Source organism: Microtus oregoni, unplaced genomic scaffold (assembly GCF_018167655.1).
Source record: "Microtus oregoni isolate MIOR12 unplaced genomic scaffold, Mior012 000052F_ref0000163, whole genome shotgun sequence".
NCBI lineage: Eukaryota > Metazoa > Chordata > Mammalia > Rodentia > Cricetidae > Microtus > Microtus oregoni.
In genome coordinates this window covers 10,107,519-10,128,634 of record NW_024543828.1, presented here as the reverse complement: position 1 = coordinate 10,128,634, position 21,116 = coordinate 10,107,519, and the positions used below count along the sequence as shown (strand labels likewise).

Sequence of the window (21,116 nt, the reverse complement as noted above, 5' to 3'; positions counted from 1 at the left end):
TTACATTCCCACCTCTTTTTATGATAAAAAGCAGGCGATTAGGCACCACAGGTGGAAGGAATTGGGGCAGCAGATTCTTAAGACTTCTTGCTTATTTGTGGGTGTCGTCTTTGGGGGGGGGTGAGAACCTGAGAAGGCTGGGTGCTGGCCACATCCTGGCACAGCTGGTCTCTTTGATCCTGTCTGGTGATTGTGGTATGGAAATGTCTGGTGTCTCTTATACCTGGTTAAGGTATTGGCGGAACAGAGGACAAAGTTAAATTAAGGGAAAAAAAATTAGGACCAGGGAATTGAGGGGGATATATCTGTCTTGTTTAAGGTGGATCCTTCAATTCGGCTCCCTGGAACTCATAAGAATTCTTTGGGTTTGTGAAAACAGAAGTTTTAGACATATGCATTGTATAAACAGTAGCGTATTTATGTTATAATGACTGTGACAGATATTTTTGCACAATGGAAAGTATTTCTAAGACTATGGAAGGAAGCATGAGAGATATTTGACCTGACATTTGTTTGGTGAGGTTGTCCTTTTTTTAACTGGCAAAACCTTTCAGCTATCAAACTGCATCAGAGATCTTTGAGAAGGACAAAATTTTACTTGAGTTATTAATTAAAAAATGGCAGAGAACTTACTTGGTTGGCACCCAAAGTTACTCTTTAGGGTCATCCATGGTCGCTGAAGGTTGCATTTGCCTTTTGCTGTTTAGCACAGGGCCTGCCAGGCTCCAGAAGATCCTGTGGGCTGAGAAATCTGTAAGAAGACAAGCCTACCATGACCTGAGCAGCTAGGCTGTTGATTCCAGCAATTCTGTCCACATCTGGAGATCTTCAGTTTAGATGAAAGGCAGTTTTTCCCAATGGTCAGTGCTCGGCAGTTGAAACGAACTGTGGATGAACATTGTTGTGTGTCCATTTGTCTTCTGTCTTCTTTGGAAGAAGCAGAGTGCTGTTGCCAGAAGCCAAACTGTCTTTTTGTTATGAAAAGTTTAATGATTAAATATTTAAATATCACATTCCTCAGATCTCTGAGCAGTTGAGGGCTGTTTATTAGGTATAATTACAGTATAGAATCCACCTGGAGAACTGCGTCTGAGCTTGATGCATTGGCTCTTAACGGATAATATTTACACTCATAAAAAGGCAGAAAGCAGAAAAAACTGCTTGCAATAGAAGGTTAATGGCAGAACTGACAACAGAAGAGAACAACTTAATATATTTTAAATAAGGGTTGGATTAAATATAAGGTATTTTTTGTGAGATACTTAAAAGTAGATACCAGTTTAAAACATGAGACTCATTATTTTTGTAGTCTGAAATGAGATGTAATGAAAAATTATAACATTAAGTATAGGTGTATTTAAGTTACATGTATGATTACACACAGAGAGAGTGAACAGGAATTGGGCAAAGTGGATGCTCTTGGTGGACCCTACCAAAGGCAAGCCACTGTGCAAAACATATGTAACAAAGTCAACAAGGGGAATTTAGTGAAAAAAAAATAAGTAAACCGGGGAACAAGACAGGACATGCTTTAGTAAAGACGGGAGAACTTGGTCACCTGACCTGGCTTAGCCAGGATGGTAGTGAAGTCACCTGACCCCAGTCAAAATGGCAGCAGCCACATGTTGCATGGAAAAGTCAAAATTTTTGAGCTGCAGGGATTTTAAGCTTAATAACAGAGACCTAGAAGTATGATTCACCCCGTGGCTGAGCCACCATGCCACAAGCTGCAGAGGGGAGCAAACGGCTGGAACCAAAAAAGCTGCACCATGCCATGGCTGGAACTGAAAAAGCCAGCTGGAATTTAAAAAACCCTGGGGACTGACATGGATAGCTTGCTACCCATAGCTAAAATTGTGAAAACCTGTGAAATGGCGACACCACAAGGCCTATAACAGGGACGTCTCCCCCCATAGGTGGGATGCAAATCAGAGTGAACACTGAAGGACCTGTGAGCTGGGCATCCCCTGACCCTGGGTGGGGTGCTATGGCCTGGCTGGATCCCATCAGGGTAACTCAGAAGGCAGAGAGGCCAAAGGCCACTCCAAGCAGCCTTTTACAGTGAGGGGAAAAAAGAAAAAAGAAGAAATGGGGAAAAAAGGAAGAATCTGAGGGACCCTGGGTCCCCAGTCAAATGCACCATACAGAGTGTGCAGTGTTAGAGTGGGCTGACTGACCTTGCGTCAGTCCAAACACAATTTTAGTTAAGGGAAGCAACCAGAGCAGAAGCGGGGGTAGACTCACCAATTGAAGCCTGGAAGCTGGTGGTGGGAGTAGGAAAAAACCCTGGTTCAGGATCCCAATCTCTAGAGAGGCACTGGAGTGGAAGGCCTATCCAAGTCACAGCACCAAATAGTATAGATTTGTTGCAGGTCCCTGGGAGCTTGCTGTAGGGTTGAGACCACTGGCAGGTACACAAACAAAGGTGGCTGGTCCCCTGGGGATCCCTGGAGGCTAGCCATGTGGGCAGCAGGTGAGCAAGGGGCAGACAGATAGGCACACTACGTGGATGGGTTTGCTGCAAGCAACTGGGGTCCCCAAAGCGGGCAATCCGATGCAGGAACAGCACACGAGACCATGAAGCAGGTCTCCATGTGACTGCAGTGGGCTGTCAAGAGAGAGACATATAGGCACACCATGTAAAGTAAAGTTAGATATTTATTAGGTGGGTTGTGGAGTGAAAAGAAAAAGGGGAGAAGGGGAGAGAGGGAGAGAGAGGGGGAGGAAGGGGGAGGGAAGAGAGAAAGAGAAGGCAGAGAGAGGGGAACAAGAGAGAGCCACGATGGCAAGGGAGGGAGGGAGGCTGCAAAGAGTGAGCATGGCCTGTCTCTTAAAGAGACAGCATTACACCAGCCGCACAATTTTTTAATATGGCAAGAAAAAATATAACCGGAACCTACCTGCAAAGGGCCAAATTTATGTAAGAATAAATTAATGGTTAGAAAGGACTACCAGCAAAACAGAAAATGTTTAAAAAATTTTAAAGGAACATTGTTCTTGATTTATGGTGAGTTCTGACCAAGACTAATCTACCTCACTAAATAAAGCTAGGGATACGCATAAGGAAGGCAGCTCCAGCTTTCTGTCTGGAACTCAGGACGATGTAGCCTGTGCCAGTGCAGGGATGGTTCAAACCTATGCGCCTTATTCTTTTGTGTCTTCTGGGCAGAAAGGGCTATCCTTTACTGTAATCATCTGTTCTGTCCCTTTAAAAGACAAGCCACACCTACTCCCATCCCGCTTAAAAGTTTAGCATCTTGCTTTTCTTCCCATCTCTCTGTCTCTCTGTCTCTCTCTCTATCTCTCTCTCTGTCTCTCTCTCTCTGAGAGGCACCTCCCCCCCCCTCTCTCTCTGTACCACCCTCCTCTCTCCATTTTTCCCTTCCCTTCCATAACCCACCTAATAAATTCAAACTTTATTCTATATGGTGTGTCTGTCTTTGCCCACCTTCTGCCCACATGGCTAGCTGCCAGGGACGCCAAGGAGACCAGACTACTTTGAAGACCTATGCATGGTCTTGCTCTCAGGCCCTTGAAAGGAAGCCCACAGAAATTTCTAATGATCATAACATTTACAAGATACTCAGGAGGAACAATTGGGATGTTCAGGGACTGAAGAAGGGTATCTTAGAACCTGGAACTGGTAAGCTACATATTCCCTAGACCAGCAACCATTTTCAGGGCTTCAATGACTTTCAGCAGGTCTCAAGACTCCATAGCATTAATTCTTTCCTGAACTGACTGCAAAACTGGAGGGTGAAGCTGGAAAGATGGCTTAGTTTAAAAGGCTTGGAGCAGTTATAGAGAACTTTAGTTCGGGTCCCAACTGGCTCTCACCGCCTGACACTACGTTCCAGTGGATCCTGCACCCTCTTCTGGCCTCCACAGGTACTGCACACATGCAATGTGCATATAAACAGGCATGCACATGCAAGCATGCACAAACAAGCATGGACACACTCATACATCCAAAGAAAAGGAAAAAAAAGGAAAAGCCAACCTAGATCATGAGTCCCGGTTCTTCCCGAAACCATAGAGACAACAGAGAGATCACTGGGTGTGGCCTCACGAAATACCCCGGAAACACAGCTCATTCCCCGCCCACCCAGAACCGCCCCTCCACGGGGAACCTTTTCTGGGTGGGCACCGTGAACGAGCATGAGAAGAGACATCACATCCGGAGAAAGCAGCCTCTGTGAAGTTGCCTCGACCCTTACGGTAGGAGACAAGCTGAGTTTCCCGTTGGGGAGAGGATTTGGAGAACCTGTTGGCGGGTGGTGAGTGGGGCTCGACTGGTACACAATATTTTTCCATAGCCTTGCAGCAAGTTTGAGCACTGGAAAAAAATGGATTGCCAAAACGGGTGTTTTCGGGTGGACGTTTGAACTCCTTAATCTGCAACTACATTCAAATTTACAGGGAGTACGGGGTGCTTTGCTCGTTTTTCTTATCCACATTATTTTGTCGTTAAGGAGAAACCTTCAGGTACTCCGCAGTTTTCCTGGTAGAGAAGGGAGGGTGACTTGCATAGGCACATAGCTAGACGGGTCCTCCTGGAGGCTAGGTGACTGTAGCAGTCTGCATTTGATCCTTGCTGAAGACAGGTTCCGCTTGATAGAAAATAGAAGTACAGAGAAAATAGTACATATCGAACCTTAATCAGCACCAGGGGATTAGGCCTACCGCATGGTTCATAAGACCGTTTTAAAAGATTTGTTTTATTTTTAATTCTGTGTGAGGGTATGTCCGTGTTGAGTATGCCCAGGGAAATCAGAGGCGCCAAATCCCTCTGGTGTTTGAATTACAAGGAGGTATTAGCCGCCGATGTGGTGGATGGAAGTGGAACTCGCTTGGGTGGGGTGCACTGGAAGAGCAGCAAGCGCTCATAATGGCTGAACCATCTCACCAGCCGCAACACACCATTTAAAAACAAAGAAAAAAGAGAAAGTGAATTTTCTCACTAGCACGCGTGCACGCGCAGGCACGGACGCACGCACGAGGCATGGACGCACGCACGAGCGTAGGCAGTTTCCCCCGCTTGTGACTTGGCGCCCATTCCTGCCTTAAAGGCTTGCTCCTCCCCCTTGCGCTGGATAATGTGTTTGCTCCTTCACATACTTGCTCCTAATCACAAATTTTGGACGGCAGTTCTCTGGGCTTTTTGTTTGTTTTTCTTTTCTTTCTTTCTTTTTCTGTTTCTCTGTGTAACAGTCCTAGCTGTCCTGGAACTCACTCTGTAGACCAGGCTGTCCTCGGGCTCACAGAGATCTGCCTGCCTCTGCCTTGCGAGTGCTGGGATTAAAGGCTTACACTGCCCCTCCCCGTGTCCCCCCCCCCAAGATTCCTTTGCTTTTGTGTGTCCCGCTGGGTCTTTTTCCAGTATCACTTGTTTTGTTCTTCAGAGATCTAGAATGGGACCCCTTGAAAATGAAATTTTCTTAGACAGCTCTGCGTCTGGTGCCATGCAATGCGGGCTTTAGGAATCGAACCTAGATCCTCCATGAAAACAGGAAGTGTTCTTAGATGCAGAGCCATCTCTGCAGGAGGAGCCCCTCCTGCCAAGTGAGTTCCAGGGATCTAACTCAAGCTGTGAGGTTTAGTGGAGAGCTCCTTGACCCGCTGAATCCATTGCCAGTCCCTCATAGGCCATTTTTTAAATTTTTAAAATTTTTTCATAGGTGCACGTTTGGGTCTCTCTGTATGGGGGGAGCAGGGCAGAGTGCCAGCAGAGTCCAGAGAATTGATTGAATTCTTGGATCTTATACAGGCTGCTGTGAGCTGTAGGGGTGCTGGGAACTGAACTAGTCTTCTCTATAAGAGCAATAATCACTCCCAACAGCTGAGCTACCTCAACAGCCTCCCCTGTGCCTTTTCCTTTTTGAAGAAGGGTCTCACTATGGAGCCCTGACTGTTCTGGAACTCAATATATAGCCTAGCTTAGCTTTGAAGTCACAGAGATCTGTGCGCTTCTGCATCCCAGGGGCCCTGTGCCACCATGCCTGGGTTTTATAAGGTAATTTTAACAATCTCATTTGTGATGTTTTCCCAAACTGGGACTACAGCTCTTTAACACACGACTTGATTATTCCTGTCAAAATTTCTGGGTGTTATCCAGAGACAGGAAGCAGAAGTAGGAGAATGAAGAGGAGCTTGTTCCTCTCTCCTTCCTCTCCTTTTTTGTACCTGTCCTTCCTCAGAACTTCCATTCTCAGGGATCAAAAGCAGACTCCATTGGAGACTTCTAACCTCCAGAAGCAGCCTTCTAGCTATCCATGTGCCAATGCAACCGAGAATGCTGGCTAAAAGCATAGCCACAAGCTGTTTACAGACAGTGTTTGTGGATGTCCCAGTGACCTGTACAGAAAGGCAATGAATTGGCGATGTGGATTCGGGTGGTAACGTCTGGCACTGCACTCATAAAGCTTGCCAGTTTCCACTAGCTCATGACCATTATACCAAGGAAAGAGCATTTGGCTTCTGCTGGCACAAAAGCCTAGGAAGTGCTGCAGTATCTCCTGTGTTTGGAAGAAGGACACAGACTGTCCTTGCACACTTGCTGCGTCCTCAGAGTTTTGTTCTTGTTTCTGCTGGATCGCCTACCCCAGGGAGATCAGGCCATCGAGGGTATCCTTAGCCTGGAGCATGCATTCCTATTCGGAAAAAGTGTGGAGTCTGGAGAAGGGTTACCCTTATTCAGAGCCTTCCTGTCTATAAGAATCGTCATTTCTGGGATTAGAGCGATAGCTCAGTGGTTAAGAGCACTGACTACTCTACCAGAGGACCTGGGTTCAATTCCTAGTACCCACTTAGCAGCTCACAACTGTCCCTAGTTCCAGTTTCACAGCGCCCGACACCCATGGCAACCCACTATGGCACATAAATTAACATTAATAAATTAGAAAAAGGAACCTTCATTTCTGTCTTAAAACTAAACAGCCATTTGACTAGCTCGAAAGCAAAGGGCAGCTGTAAGTTTTTCAAGTGAAAGACATGCTAGGATATACAGCAACAAATTTATACAGGGCCCTTTATAAACTGTTCAGAGATGGGCATCGCCCAAATAGCAGGGGCCTGTTTCCATTGTGGGACGACATTCACTGAGACGCATTCAGTTGCCTTTGCTTTAACAACATCTCTGCTCTTACTGTCTCGGGTATCCTCTCAGTGTTATACAACGGTGGCAATGGAACAATGGTAAATGTTCCGTGAAGCAAAGCAACTTAACTTGCTGTGAAACAGTCAGAGGGCATAGAAGTTAGTTTTCCACTGAGTGAAGCTGAAAGACGAGGACTATCTGCTACATGTAAAAGAACCAGAAACTTGCCCTATGTGTGAGCATTGGACAGATGCACACACATAGAGTATTGGAATCTCAGAGTGCCTTTTAGTCATGGGGAGCTGGTTTTGTCATTCATCAAGTTTTCCTAAACTGTTCAGCAAAAAAAGAGGGCATCTCTTGGCATCTGTCTTTACGGAGTGAGCTATGCTGTGATCTAATGTGGAAAAACAGAGGAGAGAAGCTTGCCTTCAGAGGTAGTGCATACTGCAGTACCTGACAGCTGAATTTAAAGGGGCCGGAACTTTCAGTTTTCTTTGGTAATAAATTGCCAGGTCTCCTTAGCCTCCTTATTCCCCCAGGGAAAGGTGAGTGTGCTATTTGCCCATTCTGCAGCCCCACGAAGCAGGGCAGTCAGAAGCCATAGGGAGTCAAGTCAAAGCAGGAACTCTGTTGATTACTGTGAGCGTCAGCTTGTACAGGTTAAGTGACATGGTGTGATGCAGGGGTACCTCCAGCCGATGAGAGACAGCCAAGCCCTCCCTCTGGCTGGAGGGGCGCCTACCTGGGTTTTGATGTCTCATCCTCACTCTGTTCCCTCAAACTTGAGCCAGGCTTTTCTCTGTTTTACAGGCCTCGAGGTACAGGCCCTGAGATAATTTTGGCCCAAAAATAAATGCCGATATATCTCACAATTTTTCTTTTTTCTCTCTCTTCCCCTGTATCTGCCCTTAGGAAGAAGATTCATTCATTGATTGATTTTGCATCCAAACTGATGGTGCCTCAACTGTGAAAGGTGGCACCAAGAGGGCATCAGTGTCTCCCAGAAAAGGAAAACCGTTCCTCTAGTGATGAGGAGGAAAGGGAAGGAAGAGAGGTGCTTCGGCACTCCCATGGGGCGTGTGCAGAAAAGTAACCTGCCTATGCAAGGTAGCTCAAACCAGAACAGGGAGGGCAGGTCACCAACCAAACGGGCCCCTCCCGAGAATGCTCAGCAGCACTTCCGGAACATCTGCCACAACCAAGTACCTGGACCACTAGATGCTGCCAGAAAGCTTCACGAATTATGCTTTCAGTGGCTGATACCAGAGACCAACTTCGAAGATCACATCCTGGACTCTCTGGTGCTGGAGCAGTTCCTGAGCATTCTGCCCCAGGGAATGAGGAACTGGATGCAAAAGCATCATCCGGGAGATGTCAAACAGACTGTGAGTCTGGTCGAAAGCTTGCAGAAGGAGCCTGATGCAGTCCCCGACAAGGTGAGAATGAGTAATTCCTTGTAATGCCCAATATCATAGGATAACGGTAGCCATGTCTTGGTTAAGAGTTTTCAAGGAGTGAGATCGATTTAGTCACATTTTCCTTTTTTATTCTGTTTTGTTTTGTTTTTGAGACAGGGTTTCTCTGTGGGTTTGCATCCTGTCCTGGAACTAGCTTTTGTAGACCAGGCTAGCCTCGACCTCACAGAGATCCGCCTGCCTCTGCCTCCTGAGTGCTGGGATTATAGACGTGAGCCACCACCATTGCCCAGCTAGTCACATTTCCTTATTTCTTAGAATGGCTAGGTGGGATCCAAAATCATGTGCTGACAGTCGCTCCATACGGTCCAGAGTCACAGGCAGAGTCTTTCATGGCCTTAAAGGGAACAAGTGTGTTTTTCTCATTTTAAGGTCAGGAATTGATGCTGGAGGGCCTACTCTAGCAGATCTAAGAATACAAGACTTGAGAGGTTAGAAACTGAAATAAAAGGTAAGAAAGGTATGGGAAGGTGGATTCAAAACATGTGATAGTGCCGAGACTAAAGTGGATGTCAGAGAACGGAAGCTCAAATCAGACAATGTTGGGAGACAACACAGGAAGAGTAACATGGGAAGCAAAACTGAAAGAAAGTCTTTGAAGAAAACTGCTCCCAGAGAGGGGGAGGGAATCCAGACGCTGAGGACGGTATCCTCTAATGAAAACACACCCCTGAGCCCAGAGAAATGGAGCCCCACTGTTCTCTCTTAGTGGCAGATTCCCAGTACGGCTAGTGAGTGGGAACCAAGAAACAGCCCTAGGTGACCAAGAAACAGCCCTAGGTGATATACGCATATCACCTCTCTATGGGAGCCAACCTAAGAATATGAGGCAGAGTTTATTTCTTGGTGTCCAGTTGTAACCAAATCCTGTAGAGAAAGGTTGGAGCTCATCCTGGTCTTCATTTTGTTTGAATCCCTTTGTTTCATCCCTTCCCCCACAAAAGCTTTCCTTACTTATAGGGAGATTTAAACATTGGCCTGACAGAAAAGCCTTTTAAGTACCATGCTGTATCTTTTGCATAAAAGGAAAAGAGAAAACCACTTCTCGAGGCTCAGAGTCAAGAAAAGAACTGATGAAGGCAGCTTTAGAGCAACACTCCAGTCTGCTCAACACGACCCTGGTCGTTGGCTGTACGTAGGCATGGAGGCTGCTACATAGAAGGGCTGGAAGATGACAGATGGCTTTTTGTTACTGTTTCGGTTATCCTAACTCTCATCTTTTTCAGGCAGCCTCATTTCTACGCTTTCCTTCTGCTGAGACCCACAGTGCCCACTAGGTATTCAGGGGTGTGTCAGACCTTCATGCTGTCCAGACAACTGGATTTGGCATGATGAGAATGGGAATTGGATAGTTCACTTGACTACTTCCTGTCCTTTTGGTTTTTCCATCTAAACTCTATGTTAATTTCTTCAGCATACAGCCAACCACGTGAGTCAGAGGCAGGTGACCAAGCAGCTTCTGCATCAGTAGTACTAAACTCAAATCCATTCTGTTCTTCAGGACTTGTTGACATTTGATGATATCGACATGCATTTTTCTGAGACGGAATGGCGTTTACTGGATCCTTCTCAGAAGACACTCTACAGTGAGGAAATGCTGAACATCTACAAGATGGCTGCCTCTCTAGGTAACGATGCCTTCTTCCGTGCGTGGATATGTTGTATGGTGTAGCCTGTGTTTATGAAAAATAGCGCTGTGAGAAAGACCCTTTGAGAGTGTAATTGAATTAGATTGCTTCGTGACCGCTGAATCCGGGAGGTCTTTCCATTTTCTGGATTCTGATGCTTTGCTAGATGTTTGGCTTGTAGTTAATTATCACTGTTAAAGTACTGTCTTGTCCTCTTCCCATGGGCTCCTATAGAATAAAAGTTTTTTTTATTTTAATGAGGATCAACTTTTCCCGTTAGAGTGCATGGTTTCACCATGAAGGCGAGAACTCTTCAATCCCTTAGCACTAGATACCCGTAAGTTTTCCAAAACTTTTAATTTTTTTTTACATGTAAGGCCACACTGTTTTGAATAAGTTTTACATTGAGTATGAAGTTGAATTCGAGGCTGAATGTTTTAACTATAAGTGTAGCACAATTAATAGAAACCCAGAGACAGAAATGAGGGTTCCACATGAAGGTTGGAAAAGCAGAACAGACAGCCACTGACTCTTACCTCGACCTCAGTCTGAAAGGGTGATCCTGCTTCCAGGAATCTCAGAATGAGACTGAGGGCTGTCTCCTCCCTTTTTGTAATCCTCTCTAGTGCTGAGATTAAAGGCATGTACCTCTACCACTTGGTTGCTATGACAAATTAGAATGGCCACTGGGATTAAAGGTGTGTGCCACCACTGCCTGGTCTGTAACGCTGACCAGTGTAGCTGTTTTACTCTGTGATCCTTAGGCGAAATTTATTTACTAAAATACAAGTGGATATCACTATGTTTCCCCTTTTGTCCAAAATAAAAAGGGAAAGGCTATAACAAATATGAGAAAAATTATATACAATGAGTACAGTGACTATATGCAAGATATACAGGCAATAAGTACACCAACATTGTCTAGTCCGTTTGCATTTGACAAATTTAGAGAAAATACTCTATATCTATCCTATCTTGGTGAGTCCAACATCTTATACATAATTTACTTTCTATCATAACTTGCTTTCTGCATCTGATAAACTATAGCTATAACTATCTAATCTTCAACTCCCTCAGAGACTCAAGAAGGAAATAACATTAACTGCGTAAGTAAGAACTGCTAGTAAGTGACTTCCAAAAAATGAGAGAGATGACAGAGACAGCTGGCTGCCTGGACAGTCACCAAAGTTTCTCTGCACCATTGAGGCATCTACCTTCATCCTACAGGCCTATAGACTATACATATCTGACAGACTTTTCTGTGAAGTAGGATATTCAGAAGGGCTCTCCCTTCTTGTCTGACAGGGTTTGGCAGTCACTCTCTCTTGGGTCTTGCTTGTCCAATTAGGACGTCACACTGTCAGCAGTCGAGGCAAGGGCATTTTCCTGCTTAGTGACTCTTTGGCCACAAAAGTAAACTCCATGTAGAGTTTCTTCAGTGTCCATTATCTTCTCTGGAGTAGGTTGATGCTACCAGGAGAAGATATCTCAAATGCCATATTCCGTAAATCTCTGAAATATTGGAAGATGACCTGTCTTTCTAAAATATGTATTTGATCTTGAAAACATACCTAATATGACTACAAGTTTCATTTAATAAATGACTAACAACTAGTCTGCATTTCCTTATTTCTTTTTTTTGTTTTTTTTTTGGGTTTTTTTTTTTGAGACAGGGTTTCTCTGTGGCTTTGGAGCCTGTCCTGGAACTAGCTCTGTAGACCAGGCTGGTCTCAAACTCACAGAGATCCGCCTGCCTCTGCCTCCCGAGTGCTGGGATTAAAGGCGTGTGCCACCATCGCCCGGCTGCATTTCCTTACTATCCTAAATAATTGGTAACATCACTATTGTAATCAGCAGGGTTTGTTAACATTACTTTTAAAATAAATGTTCCTTTATAAAATGAAGAATTCTTCAAGCAAATACAAAGTCTTGATTGCACAAAATGCAATCATTGACAAGCTACCAGTTTGTTAAACTTAACGAATATACTAAATTATTTCAGTATAGCTCTAAAAAATTCCAATTTTTATTAATCAAATTTACTTGCTTCTAAATTAGAAACAAATTTCAAAGTCTTCTTTTTCTATGCTATAACAAAAATCTTTGAAATTTTTCACTCTATTAATAGAATGCTAGTGACATAAACTTATTTAACTGACTTTTACATAAATACTGGGGCAATATATACCTGAAATGCATAAACTCTTAGAAGATACAAGAACTGCTGGCAATCTCGATTCGTATATGAACCAGTAACAACCTACTGTGGTGGTGGTGGTGGTGGTGGTGGTGAAGGACACGGTTAACCAGTCTCTCCTGTTGATGATATCCTCACATTCCCCTCAGATGTTGAGTATTTCCATTATCTTTCATTCTTTTCTTTATTCCTCATCCCCAGGCTGGAATAGCCCTGTGTGGGTCATGTACTGGTAGCCAGGGGACTGTTGGTCCTTTTCTCTTTTTCTAAGAAATAAAGGCGCCATGGTGGTGGCTCAAGCCTTTAATCCCCGCACACAGGAGGCAGAGGCAGGTGGATCTCTGTGAGCTCGAGGCCAGCTTGGTCTACAGAGCAAGTTCCGGGACAGCCAGGGCTGCTGTTACATAGAGAGATCGTGCCTTGAAAAGAAAGAATGAATAAATACAGTGAGAGAGAGAGAGAGAGAGAGAGAGAGAGAGAGAGAAGAAAGAAAAAACTTGTTATTTATGCGTGCTTCTTTGTCTATGTGAGTGTTTCTGAGGGTATCCATTGAGGCTAACGAGGTCTTTGGACCACTTGGAACAGGAGACATCTGTGTGCAGGACTAGGACTGAGGTCTCATGATTGAGCAGCAAGCACTCTTAACATTGGCGCCACCTCTCCAGTCCTGGTCCTGTCTTTCTGATTATTGCCTCCTGACTTTGTAAACTGTTAAGGAATCTTTACTAACATGCTGTTCCTTTGTTTTCTTTTGTCTTTTAGTTTCTTTCCGTTTCTTTGTTTCGCTTGTTTGTTGCTTTTATGGTTGGTTTTTTGTTTGTTTGTTGGTTGGTTTGTTTGTAATTTTCCCAGTATTTTTCTGCCTTTCCATCTTCCTTAGTGTGGTGGTTTGAATGGGAATGGTCCCCATTGGCTCATACGTTTAAATACTTGGTCCCTGTTAGTGGAATTGTTTGAAAAGGTTTAGAAGGTACCACTTTGTTGGAGTAGGTGTGCCTTGTTTGAGGATATGTGTCACTGGGGGTGAGCTTTGAGGCTTCAGATGCCCACACTAGGCCCAGTCTCTCCCTCCGTGTCTCTTACTATCTCAGTCTCTGTGTGTTTCTCTGCCTCTGTCTGTCTTTGTCTGTCTCTGTCTCTCTGTGAATCTTTGTCTCTCTGTCTATCTGTCTCTGTCTCTCTGTCTCTTTTACTCCCTCTCTCTTCCTCAGGATGTAAAGCTCTTAGCTACTTCTCCATGCCTTTATACTCCCCACCGTGATGACAATGAACTAATCCTCTTCATCCATAAGCAAGCCCTGAATTAAATACGTTCTTTTATAAGAGTCCCTGTGGCCATGGTGTCTCTTCACAGCAGTAGAACAATGGCTGAGACCCTTTGCCTGCCTATGGACAACTTTCTGTTCAAGTATATATAAATCTCCTTCTGGAAACCCGGAACTTGCAGCAGCTGCAGGAGTTTCCATTTTTTCTTCCCTTACCTCCTTTCCAGGTCTCAACAATTCTTCCTGTTCATTTCGTTAGCAGGATGTAGCTTTCTAGAATGAAATGGCACTGACACTCTTTCTGTTGCTTTCTTGGCTTTCTCTTCTTATTTTAATTGGGACACACTTTGTAAAAATGTCTATACTTTTCTGTATTATATTCAAGCGTCATCTGTCTCTTTCTGTTTCCTTCTCTGTTCTTGTTTTTGCTTTTGATTATCTTTCAATTTATTGGTGGGGGAAGCATATTGTATTCTTTCTTTGACTTTTTGTGTCTTTTTTGCTTCTTTTTGGTTTTCTAATTCTGGATGGACTTTTTCTTCTTCTCAAGGCAGAAGCTGTGGGAAAAGTTTTTCCTACTGCCGAACTTCATCCTCTCTTTTCCCAGGGAGGTCCCCTACAACTTCTCCCATGAACTCTGCCTTCCCTTGATAGTTTTCCCCCCTCACCATCACAAACTTATATTCTTCATAATAAACTCAGGCCCTTGTGCCCCACTTGGTGGCCAAAAATTTTCTTTGAAATTGACATTTTTAGCCTGACAGTGGTGGTGTACTCTTTTAATCCCAGCACCCGGGAGGCAGAAGCACACAGATCTCTATTAGTTCAAGGTCAGCCTGGTCTACAAGAGCTGGTTCCAGGACAGGCACCAAAGCTGTAGAGAAACCATGTCTAGAAAAAAAAATGATGCTTTTTTTCAGAAGAGTATGTGGTGTGACTTTTCTGGAGATACCCCTGAGAGCTTTCTCTGTTCTGAATTATCTAGATCTCATGGGTCATTTGTCCTTGGTTTGGCACTTGCTTTAGTTAGGATTTCTATTGCTATGATAAACACCATAATCAAATGCCACTTCTCATCTGACATTTCATAAAGTCAGGTCAGGAATTCAAGTAGGGCAGGAACCAAAGCAGAGGCCATGGAGGGGAGCTGCTTGCTTACTTCTTCAGCCTGCTATCTCATGCAACTTAGGTTCATCTGCCCAGGGGTGGCATTGCCCACAGGGGCTGGACCCTCCCACATAAATCAGTAATCAAGAAAATTCCATATAACTTTGCCTATTGGCAGTCTGATGGAGGTGTTTTTTCAGTTGACTTTCTACTTTCCAGATAACTCTAACTTGTTACATGTTGATAAAAAAAAAAAAAAAACTAACCAGGACAATGTTCAGGTCTTTATTAGTAATTGTTGATTTTTTTTCCCCTTTTACAGAGTCTTTATATATTGACCATTGTGTGTAGTAAAAGGAGCGGCGGGCTGTGTCCCCGCCACCCATCTAGTTTATCCCCTGAAATTCCATGAAAAATACACGGAAATGTGTATTAATTAAATTGCTGCCTGGCCCATTAGCTCTAGCCTCTTCTTGGCTAATTCTTACATCTTGATTCAACCCATTTCTAATAATCTGTATGTCACCACAATCTTGTCGCTTACCGGGATGTCTGACTTGGCAGCTTCATGGAGGCTCTCTGCCTCTGCCTCTTTTCTCCCAGCATTCTGTTCTGTCTACTCCGCCTATCTAAGCTGCTGTCCTATCAAAAGGCCAAGGCAGTCTCTTTATTTAACCAGTGACAGAAACTCATACACAGATGACCCTCCTATACCAATTGTGCTTCTTTAAAAGTGTTATTTACATTTTTAGTTTCTCGTTTCTCTTTTCTGAGCTTTGCAATAAAATGAGGTGCAGGTATCACATCATTTAAGTGATGTTTAAGTTTCTGTACGTTGTTACGTATTTTGTTCAATTCGTGTTAGAACTGTGCTTCCCGTTCCCCTGCTCATCCTGTTCATCAATGTGTTTCCAAATATTCCACACTGTGCTCAGTTCTGAAGTCCCTTTTTTGTTGGTGGCTGAGAGAGACTCACTTGGTGGCCTTTGACACACAAGGGTGAGGACCTGAGTTAGATCCCCATAACCACATCAAAAAGTCAAGTGTGAGCCAGGTGGTGGTGATGCACCCTTTTAATCCATTCACTTGAGAGGCAGAGGCAGGTGGATCTGTGAGTTAAAAGCCAGCCTGTTCCACAGAGTGAGTTCCAAGGCAGCCAGGGCAACAGAGAAACCCTGTCTCGGGAAATAAATAAATATTAAAAGGTCAGGTGTGCTGTCAGAAATCTGAAATAACTGCACCAGGGAGGTGGAGAAAACTGGATCTCCAGGGCTCACTGACCAGCCAACCTCATTTGCTTGGTGTGCTCCAGATTCAGTCAAGTATCCTGACTTAAAACGCACAAGGTGGATGAGTACCAAGGGTTACCCTATATCCTGCACACAAATACCTCCATACACACATACACGCCAAAGCCATGCACTGTGTTCAATTTTATGATAATAACTTCATGTTTAAATGTTTTCTGCTGTGCTGTTCTAAATGTTTAAATGTTTTATTGTGCTGTTCTAAATTGCTGCTTCTGCTTTAAAGATGAAAAAGACAAGCTCTACCTGAAATACTAAAACAGCTGGCATTCTGACACGGTAGTGGTGCCGCTGCCACTCTGTTTCTGGTGGTCTCACCAGATTCAGCCTCCCATGGAGCTGCAGCAGTGGCCACCGTCCCACCATGACCCTCCTAGAGGACATGCTTACTCACTGAGCTACTGTACTGCTGTGGCCCCTACACCCCTGTCTCTGCAGACTGCTCCCTGAGTAGGTAGGAGAGGCATATGGAAATTCTACACTAAGCTTAGTTAGGCCTACAACAAACTGGGCGTTCACTAAAAATTGCATTAAACATATACGTTTGTTTGAAGAGTCCCGGTATCTTCATTGTGCTGATGCCTCTGATTCCTGAATATGATGTGTCTGGCTTTAGGTGTTTGTTGATTTCTTTCAACAACTTTTTATCATTTTCAGTATGTAGATACTCTTCATATTTTGTGAAGTATGTGTCTCAGCTTTTCCCATTATAACAACAGCAAGGATACCAGTTTTAATTTTGATTTCCTCATTATATCATAAATGAATGCCTTGGACTTTATCATGGACTTTTTATCAGAGTGAACTCCCTACAAGTGTTTTTTGTTGTTGTTGTTGTTGTTGTTTAGATTTCTTCGGCAACCTCAGCATTTTCCTTGTATCAGTTATCCATAATGCTTTTTTATTTCTTTGTCTTGACTTTATTGCGTTAACTTCAACTTCCTGTACTTAGTACGGGGGCAGGTTTCTTGCTTTTGTAAAAATTTCAAAGATTCTACATTTATGAGTTGTTTTCTTTTTTTTATCATGAATGGATGTGAGATTTTGTCATATACTTTTGTCAATTGCTAAGAACATTTGAATTTCATTTCTTTCATCATTTAAGCCAGATTCTCAATGTGCGTCTCAGGCTTGGCTTGAACTCATGAATCTCTGCTTTTCATCTCCAGAGATTTGGTGTTCTGAGTGTATGTGATAATGTCACACTTTGTTTCGATAGTGTCTTAGTCTGCAGCAAACTAAATTGATTTTAAACCTTCAAAGCTCACCACTAGTGGCACATGTCCTCCGACGGGTCCAAGTTTCCTAATCCTTCTCAAATAGTTTTGATTCCTGTTGTCAAAACAGTCACATAGAGGAGCCCTTGGGGGCCAGTTCTCATAAACCACCACCTGCCCTATATCCCTTCCTTTCAGGAGGGCTGTTTGGGACAGGGTTTTGCAATGTGGCCCGTAATTACACTCATTATTCTCCCTCCAGGTATATCCCTAGCGCTGAGATCATAGTCTTGTGCAACAGAGCCTGCTGGGATTCTGTGCTTCTTGTTAGTCCTTTCAGCATGGTATGATTTCCTGTCAGTCTTGGTGCTGACTTACTGCTTCTATTCTGTTTGAAAAGCAGCATTCTACTTAGTGATGTCCATTTTCATTGTTGAAATTTCATCTAGTAACATTGGTTAAGGCCTAATTTGCTTTTTGCAAGTTTCTCGAGGAGGGAACTTGGAGATTGTCGCCTTCTTCTTTTCTGCTGTGAGCACTTAAGGCTACATGTATGTCGTTGACCACTCCCTTACCTCTACTCTCTATAAATTGATGTAGTTTAGCATCATTTTCATTCCAATATAAGTATATTACACTCTCTCACTCTCTTTTGGGGGTTTTCTTTTCTTTTTTTCTTTTTTTTTTGATTTTCGAGACAGAGTTTCTCTGTACCTTTTTGGTTCCTGGAACTAGCTCTTCTAGACCAGGCTGGCCTCAAACTCACAGACTCACAGAGTTCAGCCTGCCTCTGCTTCCCGAGTGCTGGGATTAAAGGCATGTGCCACCACCGCCCTGCTTTGAGGGTTTTCCTTAACGACACATTATTTGTAAGCCTATTGCTTCCATGTGTCTTTAAGTTATACAATTTCTGATTTTGTTTTCTAGTTTGATTACACCTTTGTCAGATTTGCCATTTACTCGAGTTACAACTCTCTTAGGGTTTAGTCTGATAAGTGCCTTTATTGCATTCTAATTGGTTTATCTATTACAATCAGAGAGCTCCGGTCCTGTCGATATATGTCATTTTAGCAGACACCCACGCTTTGTTAGTTTAACATGCAGAGTCTTCATCGCTTTTATATGACTTTCTTCCAATGAGTTTTGTTTTCAGAGACTTCCTGGCATCTTGTGTCTTTCGGTTCCTCTGATCCCGCTAGTTCTGCCATGGCTTATGGCTGATGCTGTCTAAGTGCATAGAAGGCATTGTGGAAAAGGCTTCCTAAGCCAGGTCACTAGTTCTAGCTGGGTCTCTCCTGCTCTTTCTGCTTCTTCACTTCCGTGGCTCTTGTTATAAGAATGTATCTCATGCCTACAATGTTGAAGGTACTTCTTATTCATTGGCCCTTATGTGACATGACACCATCCGTAGATGGAGCTGTTTAGACATGTCGTTTATCTCTCGGCTTCTTGAGGGAAGCTTCCATGCTCTGACAGAATGCTAGTATATACTCCCCAATCTGCTTATTGTTGACAGATACCAGGAGGGTTCCTTTTCGGAGCCGTGTCTGGTTTGCGTTTTACCAGTCTTTAAAAGGTTTCACACTCGGTCTGAGAAAGGCGTAAGTCTGTCTAGGCAGCCTTCTGCAGATAGGTTTTGGGTTGGAAAATACTGGGTTTGAGTTTCTACTTTCTTCTGGGTGTTTGTTTGGGTGTGATGTACTTTGCTAGGTTTTTGTTTGGTGTTTCTTTCTAAAATTCTTGAGTCTTACACCTCTTTGTCTTCTCTCTGCTTTTTCTGATTCCCTTTGTAACTTCTGGCACCATTTGATGGGCTTCTTTCTGTGCCTCGAAGATGGCATAAGGGACTATGGATATGAACCATTTTTCTGCCTGGGCCAGAGTCACTAGTTTATGTATTTCTTTAATTTTCATCGACAGTTCTCTCTAGTCTTTAAATTTTCTTGTCTATAAAACACCTGACTGATTCTTTTCTTTATTTGAACAGGGTTAAAGCCAGAAAATGACAAGAGAAATGATAAGCCTGAATCTGCCTCTACATCAGGAATAGAAGCAAAACCGTCTAAAGTTTCAAACACCAGAAAGAAAGCTGCCCAGAACAAAAACAGCAGAAAAACCCGTGCAGACACACTCAGGGCACAGAAACGTGGTCAGGCTCATCCCAGGAGGGGAACAGTGTCAGCTTCAGGTGGTAAAAAACAGGTTCCAAAACGTCATCAGTGTCAGGAGTGTAAGAAATGCTTCCGAGTTCCTGCTGAGCTTGTTAAGCACCATAGAGTTCACACCAGAGAGAAGCCTTTTCCTTGTCAGGAGTGTGACCTGAGGTTCAGGTGGATGTCAGATCTGACAGCGCATTCCCGGGCACACAAAGGAATAAAATTATATACGTGCTCCTGGTGCCAGAAAAGCTTTTCTCTCAACACAAACTTACATAAACACGAAAGAATTCATACAGGAGAGAAACCCTATAAGTGTCTGAGATGTGAGAGAGCGTTTACTCAGAAGTGTAGCCTGGTTAGACACCAGGTAGTCCACACTAAAGAGAAGCCCTATTCGTGTAGCCTGTGTGAGAAAAGGTTTAGCAGACAGTCAAGCTTCTTCAGACACCAGAAGACACGTTGTCAGGCAACACGGCCAGGTGGAGGAGAGTCAGTGACAGACTGTAGAGATTCCCATGATAAGAATCTGTTAGCAGAGGAAATTGGGGGGAGGTATGCTTTGCGTCCCAGAAAGAAATCCACACTGTTCTCCACTCTTAAGACTTAGTTTCCAGTTTTTACCATAAAACTGTTATTTACTATGTAGAGATTCCCATGATAAGAATCTGGTAGCAGAGAAAATTGGGGGGAGGTATGCTTTGCGTCCCAGAAAGAAATCCACACTGTTCCCCGCTCTTAAGACTTAGTTTCCAGTTTTTACCATAAAACTGTTATTTACTATGTAGAGATTCCCATGATAAGAATCTGGTAGCAGAGAAAATTTGGGGGGAGGTATGCTTTGCGTCCCAGAAAGAAATCCACACTGTTCCCCACTCTTAAGACTTAGTTTCCAATTTTTACCATAAAACTGTTATTTACTATGTAGAAATTTCCATGATAAGAATCTGTTGGCAGAGAAAATTGGGGGGAGGTATGCTTTGCGTCCCAGAAATAAATCCACACTGTTCCCCGCTCTTAAGACTTAGTTTCCAATTTTTACCATAAAACTGTTATTTACTATGTAGAGATTCCCATGATAAGAATCTGGTAGCAGAGGAAATTGGGGGGAGGTATGCTTTGCGTCCCAGAAAGAAATCCACACTGTTCCCCGCTCTTAAGACTTAGTTTCCAGCTTTTACAATAAAACTGTTATTTACTATGTACGTTATGAATAAAAGAGCAAAATTTTGGTAGTCAACTATGTCTGCAGTTATGATTTTCTCCAATGCTATTCTCAGGTGTCAGGTGCCATGAACCCTGTATTCCCTCTTCATGCTTCTTCAGAAGAGGTATAAAATGCCGTTGCAGCCCCTATGAAGTGAGTTCAGAGAGAATGAATATGTGGCTCCGTAGACAACCAAGACTGAGAATCAGGGAGATCTCCTCATGGACAGGAAGTGAGGCTTAGCATTTTTCCTATGTAAGTCTGCCCATCGTACTTGCCCTCCCTAGTTTGCGCTGCTACCTTGTCTTCTTTCAGGGAAGTTTGGGGAGCATGAGAGGACCTGAAAGCCAAGATGCAAGCCCAAGAGCCTTCTAAGCATTTACAATCCCCCTGCCATTCTCTCTGAATGTACTTAGAGACTTAAGTGATCACGGAGGCACTGCATGCCCACATCTAGT

General features: G+C 43.7%; 1 protein-coding gene across 1 annotated transcript; it reads left to right on the top strand.

The window, feature by feature from the left end:
- Positions 1-8,127: 8,127 nt before the first annotated feature.
- On the top strand, positions 8,128-20,061 carry LOC121437477 (zinc finger protein 75D-like). The gene is made up of 3 exons (XM_041637345.1): positions 8,128-8,535; positions 10,076-10,202; positions 19,283-20,061. The coding sequence occupies exons 1-3, from the start codon at positions 8,128-8,130 to the stop codon at positions 20,059-20,061; spliced, it is 1,314 nt and encodes a 437-aa protein (XP_041493279.1).
- The last annotated feature ends 1,055 nt before the right edge of the window (positions 20,062-21,116 follow it).